The sequence below is a fragment of the Solea solea genome, chromosome 21, assembly GCF_958295425.1.
Source record: "Solea solea chromosome 21, fSolSol10.1, whole genome shotgun sequence".
In the NCBI taxonomy this organism is placed as follows: Eukaryota; Metazoa; Chordata; class Actinopteri; order Pleuronectiformes; family Soleidae; genus Solea; species Solea solea.
Window position 1 is genome coordinate 18,457,687 of NC_081154.1, and position 13,208 is coordinate 18,470,894.

At 43.9% G+C, this 13,208-nt stretch overlaps 1 protein-coding gene across 1 annotated transcript in view; it reads right to left on the reverse strand.

Moving 5' to 3' along the window:
* taok2b (TAO kinase 2b) overlaps positions 1-13,208 on the reverse strand; it is a 37,035-nt gene that overhangs the window by 4,888 nt on the left and 18,939 nt on the right. The window contains exons 13-20 of the mRNA XM_058620589.1: positions 12,440-12,509; positions 12,223-12,352; positions 11,737-11,914; positions 11,380-11,508; positions 10,947-11,150; positions 9,704-9,943; positions 3,266-3,478; positions 1,047-1,229 (exon numbers count right to left, since the gene is read on the reverse strand). Coding sequence (XP_058476572.1) covers positions 1,047-1,229; positions 3,266-3,478; positions 9,704-9,943; positions 10,947-11,150; positions 11,380-11,508; positions 11,737-11,914; positions 12,223-12,352; positions 12,440-12,509 — 1,347 coding nt within the window. The remainder of the gene's footprint in view (positions 1-1,046; positions 1,230-3,265; positions 3,479-9,703; positions 9,944-10,946; positions 11,151-11,379; positions 11,509-11,736; positions 11,915-12,222; positions 12,353-12,439; positions 12,510-13,208) is intronic.

A 13,208-nucleotide genomic window follows, 5' to 3' on the forward strand; every position in this document is an offset into this window, starting at 1 on the left:
GACAACTCTGTGGTAACTCCTTCTCATACCGCAAGGAACCTGGGTGTGACACTTGATGACCATCTCTCCCTCACTGCCAACTTTGCTGCAACAGCTCGATCTTGCAGATACATGTTGTACAACATCAGAAGGATACGGCCTCTTCTAACCCAGAAGGCGGCACAGGTTCTGGTCCAGGCTCTTGTCATCTCACGCTTGGACTATTGCAACTCCCTCCTGGCTGGTCTCCCTGCGTGTGCCATACGACCTCTGCAACTCATCCAGAATGCAGCAGCTCGACAGGTCTTCAACTTACCAAAATTCTCCCACACTACACTGCTCCTCCGCTCCCTTCACTGGCTTCCTGTAGCTGCTCGCATCCGCTTCAAGACTCTAGTGCTTGCGTTCCATGCTACAAACGGATCCGGTCCAGCCTACATCCAGGACATGATCAAAACCTACACCCCAGCCCGCCCACTCCGCTCTGCATCGGCAAACCGGCTCGCTGCCCCCTCACTGAGAGGACTGTTCACTGTCCTAGCTCCCAAATGGTGAAACGAGCGCCCCATCGACATCCGGACAGCGGAAAGCCTCCACATCTTCCGCTGCCGACTAAAAACACATTTCTTCCCGACTCTACCACGACTAAGACGACAACGACGACATAAAAAACAACAACTTATGACTAGCACTTCATAGTTTGGCTTACTTGAAGCTCTTACTTACTTCTAGCTCTTATTTGTACCCAAATGTTTAAATGCACTTATTGTAAGTCGCTTTGGATAAAAGCGTCTGCTAAATGACATGTAATGTAATGTAATGTAATGTAATGATAAGACTGAAAGCTCCACACGAGGACACTGTGGAGGCTCTGCTGACAAACATCCTGGAAGCCTCTGTACTCATTTGTTATCTACATGTTAATATCAAAAGCTGACAGTTTTAACAGCAGCAGCTGTGAGTTACCTTACTTTGAAATCCAGTTTGCGGTCTTCTCAGCCTAAATCAAAGTCTAAAACTCACCAAATCCTTGCACAACATTTTAAGGAGATTGTCTTGATTCTGACCCTCTGTTCTAACAAGGCGCGGCGGATGGAGACCCTCTGCTCCAGGTCCTTGACCTCCCTCTCATGCTGTGTGTCAGTGTGGATCTTGATCTTGCTCTGGTAGGCGTTGAGCAGCTCCAGCTCCTGCTGCAGCTGCATCCGCAGCACCTTGTACTCCGCTTCCTGAGTTTCATCCAGTCGCAGCTAAAAGACCAGAAACAAGCAAGCAGTGTGATGAGAAACGTATTTCTGACTGTTTCAGTGTCGCTAAAGACGGAGAAGAAATATGTGAAGAAATATGAGAGGAAGAGGAGCGGCTCAGGAGTGGGAGTCACTGTAAATATGAACATAGTCCGACTCTGAAGTGTTTTCAATGCTAAAAGTGAAACGTAACCTTTAATACATCAAAACATAAATACAACTTTGTACACAAGTGTGTGTTCTGTGTTTTGGGAATGTCCTGCAGTACAGGACACCAACGTCTGTCCCGTCCTGTGTTTACTAAGTGTGTTTATCATGATCATTAGAATCTCTTATCTATCATAATTATTATAAGACTTTAACCCTGGAGCGCTCAGCCGCACGGTCTCATGGTGCAAAGGAAAAAACATCAGAAACAATCACAGTTGTGAAAAGAGGGGGATACGTTTCTACGTGTGTGTCCGTTATATTAATTTTCTCACGTATGTGTACTTTTATGTGTACGTATGGATGTATCGCTGTGTCGTCAACACTATAATGAACAAGAGGAAATGAGTTTGTGTCACTGAGGATTCACATCTACTGTGTTACTGTTACAAAGTGACACAAACTCTCTTAAACATGCTTCAGTCATGTTTTCACAGTAGCCCACAGCGGACAAACTAAACATCTTTTTGGGGGTTTTGATGCAAACTGAAAGCTACTTGGGTTTTACAACACAGGCCGAGGATTTTTCGGAGGTCTGTGGTGCCGGACGTGACGTACTGAGAGTCCCGAAAATTTTTACTACAATAGGATTTCGAGAGAATGCTCAGAAAAGTGGAAGAAGAAACGGCTTCTGAGTATATCACGTACAAGAAATGACTCCATTTTGGGGAAAAGGGCAGGTGTTTAGGGTTAGGCATGGAGAAGAAGTGAGGTGAGGGTGAGGGATGTTCAGCTGCAACAGCTCTGTAACCTGAAGGTACCATAGACGTATCATAAATAACCTGAACTGCGATATGTGACGTGTTACGGTCTGAAGAACAGAGCAGCGTGCTGGTGGCAGCAGCTGGACTCGGGGCTTTAGTCGTGGTGGATCTCGGGATGAGCAGATGTTTAGGCTTCTGCTACAAAGACGACACAACAGTGAAAGCAGACGTTTCACCAGAACAAGACCTATGTTTTGGGACGATGTGAAGACGGCTGTGCACACGAGACACTCTGACAATCCCACAGATTGGAGCGTTTTTGCAAAGAACTGTGGGTAATTATTGCCATGCTGATAGACTGAGTGCCGTAATAAAATCCAAAGTATTAGTTTAAGGGTGTGTGCATCATTTTAGTTTCTATATTTCAGTTAGTTTTTACAGGTCATAGGTCACATTAAAGATGTGAAGTGATTTATCTTTGTCTCATTGTGTGTTGTTATGTTGATGAATTGTTGGCCTAACATGACCTGATGTATTATTTCTTCATTTCAAATGCATACACACACATGTTGTGTCGTGAGGACTGAGTTTAATCAGCGTGTTGGAAACTGTCCCACAGAGACTTCAGTGCAGCAGCAGCACAGGGGCAACAGGGATTTGGATTTGGAGGCAATTACAGTCACACAGCGCGTCATGTCCCAGACGGGAAGCAGGCGTTTTGTTTCGTAACATCACACGTGTGTGTGTGTGTGTGTGTGCGCTGTGATTTACTCTGTGGAGTCAGTGGTTAACGACGTAACACCTGAACCATCACTATCACAAGTATGGTGTACATATGAATTGTGGGTAATTTAATGCTATAAAAAGAATGGAAATCAGATGAACTATCAGTGAGCGGGATTGAAATCTAGTTTTCTCTCAATGTTGTTGTTGGTGGAGAACACAAACACTGCTATGAAAACATGTGCTCTGGTGGAGTTGACACTGAGGGACCAGGAGGAGGCTGGTGGGCGGGCACACAGGCAGGAGGAGGCTGGTGGGCGGGTACACAGGGGCCACCAGGCCGGGGCCCCGCAGCGGTGGTGTGGTGCGAGTGTGAAGTGAACGGCGTGTCCTTGCCTTACTCACAGCCTGAGTGGACAGCATGTCATTGATGGAGTGGTCATACTGCTCGGCCAGGATGGCCAGCTTACGCGTCTGCTCATCCTTCAGCCGCTTCAGCACGGCCTTGTGGTCCGACTTGGGCGTGTTCTCCAGCAGGTGGTTGCGCAGGGCCTTGTACTGACGGGTCTGGATCTTACACGTGTCCTGGAACTGACGCTTGATCTGAAGCTCTTTGGACTGGAGGAGAGAGAGAAAGAGAGATGGAAGCAGCTGAACATGGAGGACGACGTGCTGAACACAGACCGTCAGAGGGGAGAACAAAGACTAACAGACACTTCCTGTCTGTTCTGTTAGCCACTTCCTGTCTGATTTGTTAGCCACTTCCTGTCTGTTCTGTTGGCCACTTCCTGTTTGTTCTGTTGGCCACTTCCTGTCTATTCTGTTGGCCACTTCCTGTCTGTTCTGTTAGCCACTTCCTGTCTGTTCTGTTGCCCACTTCCTGTCTGTTCTGTTAGCCACTTCCTGTCTGTTCTGTTAGCCATGTCCTGTCTGTTCTATTAGCTACTTCCTGTCTGTTCTGTTAGCCACTTCCTGTCTGTTCTGTTGGCCACTTCCTGTCTGTTCTGTTGGCCACTTACTGTTTGTTCTGTTAGTCACTTCCTGTCTGTTTTGTTGGCCACTTATTGTTTGTTCTGTTAGCCACTTCCTGTCTGTTCTGTTAGCCACGTCCTGTCTGTTATATTAGCCACTTCCTGTCTGTTCTGTTAGCTACTTCCTGTCTGTTCTGTTGGCCACTTCCTGTCTACAGTGTTTGATGAATGAGTGTGTATTTTTTGATGTTCCCACTGATGATGATTTCATAAATCCCTCTGTTCTAATGGGCAAAACCAAGTTTCATTTAAATGTAACATGGTTCAGATGTGTGTATGTCAGTGACGTCATCTTCACAGATCAGGATGAATTTTTTCATGATTATGTAAGATGGTAAAGTTCGGCTCTTATTTTAATGTTGCTTTTATTTTATTAGTTTTTTTGATTAACGACATTTTAGCAGAAAATCCAAAATAATGGTGTAGAATGTAAAGCTGCAGTGTTCTTCTCACTCTGTGTTCCCGGACAGAAAGGCTAGAACGTGGGACGATGAGGACGAGTAAAGCACCAGCACGTTACACTTTAAATATAAATATACATGCTGGGTTATAAATGTTTTGAATAGATAATGAATGTTTAGAAGGGTGTTGTTGTTCAGGTCATTTAGTAGATGTAGATTAAATGTTTGAGTATAGGCATATGAAATGTTGGATTATGATATATGTATATATATGTATACATATGTATATACATACATATGTATATATATATATATATATATATATATATATACATATGTATATACATACATATGTATATATATATATATATACATACATATGTATATATATATACATACATATATATATACATACATATAGTACATCAGATCATCATGGAGTCTGCTGAACCTCAATTGTGATTGTTTCAACAGAATCTGTGTCATTATCCTTTGTCTTCTCGCTGTGTCTCCCTGTTTTTTTATGTCCTTTTCATTCTTGCATTACAGTTTTATGACATATTTTCACAACTGTTAAAGTGCATTGTCCCTACAGTTACAATATTATTATTTTACTAACAGTTGACTGATGTGTTAACTAACCATTTGCACACGTTAATCACAAGTTATCAATCCATACATTATTCAGGGCTCTATAAAGCTTCAGTTTTAACTATAATTAACCATTCTTTAAGCATATTTCACCTGCATTAATGCTCCATGTGACCCTTATTGTTAAGTGTAAAACGATGACTTCATAAATGTATTGAAGTACAGATATAATAAGCATTACTGAACCATAATTAACCATTATTACTTATTAATGCTCCTTTAAACACATAGATACTAAAAACCTGTGGAACAGGTTACCCATTTGACAACAAGGAACATTAATAAACGGTAAACATGCTAAATAAATACTTATTCAGTGTTCACACAAACAGATCACCAGTAGCTTTATAAGCCTTGAATAATGTATGAATGTATACCTTAATTAATGTGAACATGGATAAATGGAAAAGTAACAATAGTAAATGCTTATTACAACTTAATGAATGTAAAGTGTCACCAAAATGTCTTTTTCCTACTTTAACAGACTTTTATAGAGTAATTATTAGTGTATTTAAACTAATAAATGTGTTTATGTTTGTGGAAGTGTAACACAAGGAAGTTCACAACAGAGATAAATGATGAATGAATGAATGAATGATGAGGAACAAAATGGTGGAAGGAGCATTTCTATACAATCAGGTTTGTTGACTGATCGGGGGAAAAGTAAAGAAATAAAGAATGGAAACAAAAATCATAAAAACAAACAAGACAATGATTTTACACACAAAACTATTTATTTTTTTTATGTAAAGAAAGATTCTGGCAGTATGACAAAAGTAAAAATGTCTGCTTTTTGCGAGCACACGTACAGCTCAAATGATTTAAGAGGACAACAAAATGGCTGCCAAACAAACATGCAGTACTCGTCATGTAAATACTGCACAAATTAAATATAGAAATGCGACTGAACTGTGTGAAAACTCAAACACAGACATGTAAACATACACAGGAACAGGGAATAAACCAATACTGGAACACAAATGTAAATCAATGGTTTGAAAAAAAGAAAAACTTACATTCAAATAATGACTTTTGTCAAATCTAGGCTTCCAAAAATGTAAGTCGCTCAAAAACAAGTGGCGTACATTTGTGTTGTGTTCCCCGGGTGGAGACGCTGCTGTGTTTGTATGAGGCACTGACAGGACAATGGGACTCATTCATAGTGCTGGCATCTTATCATGATATGCTTGTTTATATGATTCCATATATATATTTGACAATATAAATCAACTTTTGTGTAAGGCTGGGTGACGGGTCTTTATCCTGATATGTGAGATGATGTGAGATAAAGCTGCACACAGCTGAATATAACCTACTATTTATGATCTGTATTATATGTTCTTAAACTACACTTAACTACCTTTTATTTTAGATAATACCTGCTTTGTTTCCCGGGCTTTTTAATGTATAATGAAGGATTATTCATGTGTGAAATTGACTATATATATAATATTATATATTTGACCATATTTATTATATTATTATATATTATTATATATTATATAATATGGTCAAATAAATAGGCTTAAAATGAAAGAAGTGTTATTAAGTGACTTCTTTTATTTATAATATTTCACAAATGTATTCAATATAATAAATATGATGATTATTAATGCAACAGGAAACGTTGTCACGGATGAAAATATCCAGAATCTGATGTCATGATATAGATATAATACCCATATATTGCCCAGGGTTACTCACTAATAAAACCCACTATTGTCCAACATCATAAGATCTTGTTGTTAGACTCTCCTGTGCTCTGGTGTGGGAGAGTGAGACTTTTATAAGCTTCAGAAAAGACTATTTAAGTGAACTATTGTGGTTTAGTTTTCATAGGCTTCAGCAGGGGCAGATGTGTGTGTCTCTGGACTTCACTGAAAAGCCTCGAGCAACGTGTCAGTGCCTCATACGACCACAGACTACCCTTCTTTTAAAGTATTTTAACTTAAAACATGCATTGGAAATATAGCTAGTACTTTTGATCTGTCTTGCAGAGACGTGTTCTCCATATTTGGTATCATGTTGGAAGAATCTTTGAGACGGTGCTAAATCACAAATACATCTGCACCTTCGTTCACATTCAGTAGTTTCATCAATCTTTGGACTTTTTTTTAACGATTGCATGTCTCAAAGGATTGTCTATGGCTTCATATAACATTAAATAACTTTATTATACGACACTTTTTAAATCTGTGTCCAGGATATGTCACTTCACAACATTTGTTTTAACTACATACTCCGATGATTGATTGAAAAAAAAAGAAGATCTAAATGTTTACACAGTAAATCATAATATAATTATGCACAAAGCACAATAACAATATTTCTATCTAACTAGAATGTGAACGGTATGGATTGTCCTCGCTGTGAATTTGGAGGAAAACCATTTGGTTTGTTTCTTGCAACCTTTCCCTCACTTTGTCTTGTGAGCATGTGAAGCATTTTTCAAATATCACACGTGTAAAAGTGGTCCCACGTGTTTCTGCTCACCTTCTTATTGCACGTGAGTCAAGTGAGCTTTACTGTGTGCGACCGTGAAGCTAATACGCCACACTGTGATTGTTCCTCACACATACACACCGCTATAAAGACAAAGAGCAACCATTGCACAAAAACGGTCGTCAAAAATAACCATTAAAACATTTGTCTTACAAATTAATTGCAAAATTAAAAAAAAGTAAAGACTATGGAACTTTTACAAAAAGCACAATAATGAAAAGTTTAACTTCACTCGGGTTAGGTATACTGCAGTTACCACGTGTGTGTGTGCGTGTATGCTTGTTTAGGTTGAGCTTCCAGCCGTGTGTGTGTGTGTGTGTGTGTGTGTGTGTGTGGGCATGGTGAAATACATATCATCTTTCACAAATGTGCCCAAAAACCAGTCTGGAAATGATGAAATAAGAAAGAAATGTGGGCCCAAATAAAAAAGACACACACAACAATGGTCCAACAATCAAACATGTAGCATATCTCTCTCTCTCACACACACACACACACACACACACACACACACACACACACACACACACACACACACACACACACACACACACACACACACACACACACACACACACACACACACACACACACACACACACACACACACACACACACACACACACACACACACACACACACACACACACACACACACACTCCAACTCTTTTTTCCTTCACTTTGTCCCCATTTATCTCCACGGACGCATTTTCCCCCTGACAAACCTTCCTGAAGCCGTTCTCCTCAGCCCACCCTCCCACCTGCCTTCCTCACGAAACATCCTCACCCTCTCCTCCCTCCTCTGTCTCTCCCTCTCTCTACTCCGCCTCTCCCTCTGCCGTCTCTCCCTCACCTCCCTGGGCAGCAGTCGGGGCAGGCGGCTGGGCAGGTGCCTCTTCAGGAGACCCAGAGATTGGAATTTGACGCGAACACTGCAGGGCAGCTGCTTGAGGGCCTGTGAGGCTACTTTTAACACGACAGAGTTAGCCAGGTCTGCCAGGACCCCGAGGGGGCGTCTAATGAAGCGCCTGATCCAGAGCAGGCCTTTGGCCCAGGCAGAGGTGTTAGTGCAGCAAGCTTGAAGCTCTAAAGGCAAACTCTTCAGAGGGACCGGGATTCTGGACTGGCGCACACCCCAGTTGCGTCCTGCTTTAGGAAACATCTCATAGAGGTTACGCTCGGCAAAACCACCTAAGACTGACTGACACATGGCAAACAGAGGTCGGGGCAGACGGAAAAGGACCCGCATGCAGAGGCGGTTTATTTTTCTGGGTGCGTGATGGAGGTAGTCCCGGGCCGGCCTGACTATCAGCACCACCACCAGGTAGAGGGAGAGGAAGAGGGAGGGGGAGCTGAGGAAAGAGGCGGAGATCAAGATCATGGGAATGTAATAAATGCCCAGACTGAAGGAGAGGCCTAAACTGAAGAAGCCGCTCGCCCAAAGGCTGAGCGACAGGTATGTGGAGAGGGACAGGGAGCAGCAGGAGCGCAGGAGGAGGTACGAGAAGAAGAGCGCCAAGAAGGCCAGCTCTGCGGAGAGGACGAGGGAGGCCAGCGAGGGCAGGGGAGGGGAGCGGCGCAGAGAGAGGAGGAAGATGGAGAGCAGCAGCAGAGTGAGGTTAGAGGGCTGAGCGGCAGCAGAGAGGGAGAGGAGGAGGCAGATGGCGTGAGAGAAGAGTGAAGGGAGGGATGTCTGGGCGGGGGGCGGGGGAGGAGGGGCGGAGACGGGGGCAGTCTCCAGCTCCTCAGGGCCGTCTGTAAAATACAATTCTGAGAGCTTGTCCATCTCGCGGACACGCCTCTTTTCTGGGGAGCGGAACGCAATAAGCTCTGACGGACAGCCGTCAGCCACGCCCCTGCCCTCTTCTTCCTCCTCATCAGCGTCACCTTCCCACTGCACTCCCTCCACTTCCCTCACCTCTGTAACTTCATCACTTAATTTCCACTCCGCCTTCTCACCTTCATCATTTACCTCAGGTTTGCTCTCATCATCCTCCTCATCTTTACTTTCAGGGACACCGTCTCCCTGCTCCTCTTCCTCCTCCTCATCCTCTCTATTAAAAACTTCTCTGTATTCAACCGCAGCTCCGTCAAACTCATCCTCAACAGCATATACCTCATCATCTCTCTGCTTCTCTATCTCCACCTCCATGTCTTCACTGACCACGCCCACCACCTCACTGTCCCAGCTGCTGCACTGCCCCTCCCCCTCCCCCTCCCCCTCAGGAGAACCCTGGCTCTGAGTGCTCTCACTCACTTTGAGGCTCTTGGGCTGCTGGCGGACCTCCACGGCGTGTTTCTGCCGCAGCTCTTGCTCGCGCCTCTTGTTGTACTCCATCTGGTTGGTGAGCTCCGTCTGGTGCTGCGTGCGGATCAGCTCAGCGCGCGTGCGTTGCACCAGACCCAGCTGGCGGAACTCCAGCTCCTGGGTGGACTCGTGGTGACGCAGCAGCATGGCGCACTCCAAGTCCTTCAGCGTCTGCTTCTTGTTCAGGTCCTACACGAGGAACGAGATGAAAGAGGAGAGCAAACTTATCCAACACTGCATGTATGTCGGCACAACCCTGGATAAATGTGTTTAACTTGTGTCATTTATACCAAACCGCTGATGAACTATTTCTCATTTAACTACAAATCCTGTATAGAGCTGCAACTAACGATTATTTTCATAATCGATTAATCTGTCGATTATTTTCTCGATGAATCGTTTGGTCCATAAAATATCAGAACACTTAAAAAAATCGGTGTTTCGTAAAATCTGGAAATTATGATGTTGTCAATGTCATCAGGTTAAATGATCTACTGTTCGGCACCGACGTCTCTTCCTGTGACCCGGGGCGAGGTGAGCAGAGCCGGTGGAACACGCCACATGTTAGCCTGGTGTGTGTGTGTGTGTGTGTGCTGTAGGAGGTATGAGATGTTAGTGTAACAAGTGAGGTGTGCAGGTGAAGCAGGAAGTAATGTGTGCCGCGTGTTTACATTAGCGATATCTCTGTCACCCTGCTTGTTCCGAGTTATTCGTCTTATTGTGGGAGTCGCACAATAATAAGAGAGGCTGTGTATCAGCCTGCAGCGTGTGAATAAAGTGACGGAGTCCCGTGGTTTGATGTGTTGTTGCCGTAACGAGCTAATCCGAGCTAATGGAGCTAGCGGTCTCCTTACTGCGGTTCGGGAGTCCGACACCAACGGAAATATTGATCTGTGTGAATATCTGTTTTCTTTTGTTTGCAAAGGAGGGAAAAGTTGAATATATTAAATGTAAATAGTAATGTCATGTATGAGATTTGAAAAAGGTGATGAGCAGAGATGAGCCCATACGCTGTTGTGGGCTGTTTATTTCTTCTCTATGGGAGAACACACAGACGGAGAGTGATGTGTTTGAAATAGCTCTAAAATGACTGATATCAGTTATGGACATTGACAGTGGTGTCGTGTCTTGTCATAACTACTTTGCTGTTAACCTGTTATTGAAATGTCAAACAAACAAACAAAAAAACTACCTCTCGCAGCAAATCTTGCTCCAGGTTGTGGCGTGCCAGCAACATCTTCCTCTTGTACTGACGACACTGAAGCTCGTAGTACTGCCTCTGGCGCCGCAGCAGATTGGCCTCCTCTTCCGCCTGCAGCTGCTGCAGACACTCCTTCTGATGCACCAACCACTCCTGTTTCTCTCGCTTTGGCGTCGACTGGTTCTCGTTTAGTTCCTACATTAAAAAGAACAGTATTATTTAAACTAGGCTTTTTAACAGCAGTATATTTTATTATCTATGGGTTAGATTCACTTCATTTCAAACCATTTCCAGGCCTGGAAGATAGTTTTTCTACTTTTAAAACTTTTCCAGGAATTCCATGACTGCGGGATCCCTGGATACAAGATGCACTGAAAGCGGATCAATGGCAGTTTATGTGTATTTCTACAGCTCAAAGACTTGCCTCTTTGAGCTGCTCCTTTCGTTGTCGATACTGACGTTTCTGCGACTCCAGCAGACCGGTCAGCTCCTTCTTCTGCTGAGCCAGGATGTGCTGCTGGAACTTCTTCTCCTCAGTCATGACGGCCTTAGTCTGGAAAACAACATGGACATTTTAAGAAGGAAAGATGAAGTGAAAGAAGCAGAACATGAGAATATTTATTGTATGTTACATGACACAGACGCAGACACTTGTGTAACATGTCAGTTTCTCCCTGCCCAGCATTCTTTTGCAACTTCACCTTCTATTTTTCAAACATCTCGTTCACCTGTCCCCCTCTTGTGCGTATTTCCATCCCTCTTTCAAACACCTCTAGCTCACCTCCTTCTCCAGAATAGCCTGGTGCTTCTTGGAGAGTTTATCCCCCTCCATTGAGAAGCTGTTCCTCTGGTTCTCCAGCTCTTTGTCCAGTCTCAGCTGGTGCTCGTCCATCTCTGCCTTCAGCTTGTTCTCCAGACCCATCAGCTGCTTCTGGTGTTGCCGCCGCATTCGCTTGTACCTGTGAGGCGGAGCAGGGCATCGAGGTCAGCAGGAGGGAAGAAATGAAGGCAAATTCATGATTTCTGCATCGATTCATCTGTCGAGATCCGCTCATGTCCATGACGGTGTGTGTGGACCAGATTCCATGTGTGGAACGCCATCATCTAAGGTTAATAGAACGTCAGCCATGTATGTGTGAGAGGAACACATTCACAACTCTGTGTCGTTTCAGTTCAAACTGTGGAGGTGTACTTACCTATTCAGTGTTTCAAGGTGGATGTTTGTTTGCTATGTTTAAGTTGTATATAAATACAATGTAAATCTCACCCAGACATCTGCTCTCTCAGCGCTGAGCCCTGTTCGTGTTCTTGGATCTGGCGAGTGACGAGTGAGGCTGTTCTGATGGTGGCAAAGTGGTCTCTGCCTCGACGGCGCCTCCCTCCTCCTCCTCCTCCTCCTCCTCCTCCCCCCCCACCTCCTCCTCCTCCTCCTCCACCACCTCCACCTCCACCTCCTCCACCGCCGCCACCATTGCCACCACCACCACTGGCAGAAACCTCTCGTTGCAAGTCGACCTCTGGCTGATAGGGATCATCGTAGATGTTGTCATGGCTCTACACAGTGGAGACCACAGTAGAGGAGAGAAGGTGTGCACAGAGAGAGAGAAACTGGTCATTTATTTAAATCTGGGGCTAAGGAGAAGTGAGGATTCCTTCAGTATCAGGAGGCAACACTGACATGTCTGCTGTACATGTGAATCATGTCTTCCCTGGTCCTGCTATTGCTTTTATTTTTCTGTAGGTGGTGCAGGTTTGCATATGCAGAGCTGGTCTGACGAATATCTGAACACAATTATATGTACGGTCACTTCCTGGTGATTAAAATAAGCCAGCCCAGATATTTCCAGTCAGCGGTCAGGCAGAGATGCAGTATTTACCAACGCTATTTAAGGAGCAATTATAGAGTTTAGCGGAGGCTGAGCACAGAGGGATGCAGCAGTGCTCTGCTGTTGTCTCCTCGCAGCACTTGCATTTAAACCCCGTTTTCATTTCAGACCATGTTGAAACCCTGTGGGCTAACGACTGAAACAACTACTCAAAGACATTGTAAACATTTTCCTTTAAATGTTCCCTTAAAAATGTCCAAGTTTCCCCTTAACAACAAATGACTGGAAGTAAAGGAGTTGGCTTTTGTTTCAGTTGTAGGTTTGAAGGTTTACAGTGATGCATATAGTCAATTTGTGCAATGATATACTCAGACATCGTGAAAATCCCAGCAGAACAATGTTTGAGACATTATTTGAAAGCTAAAAT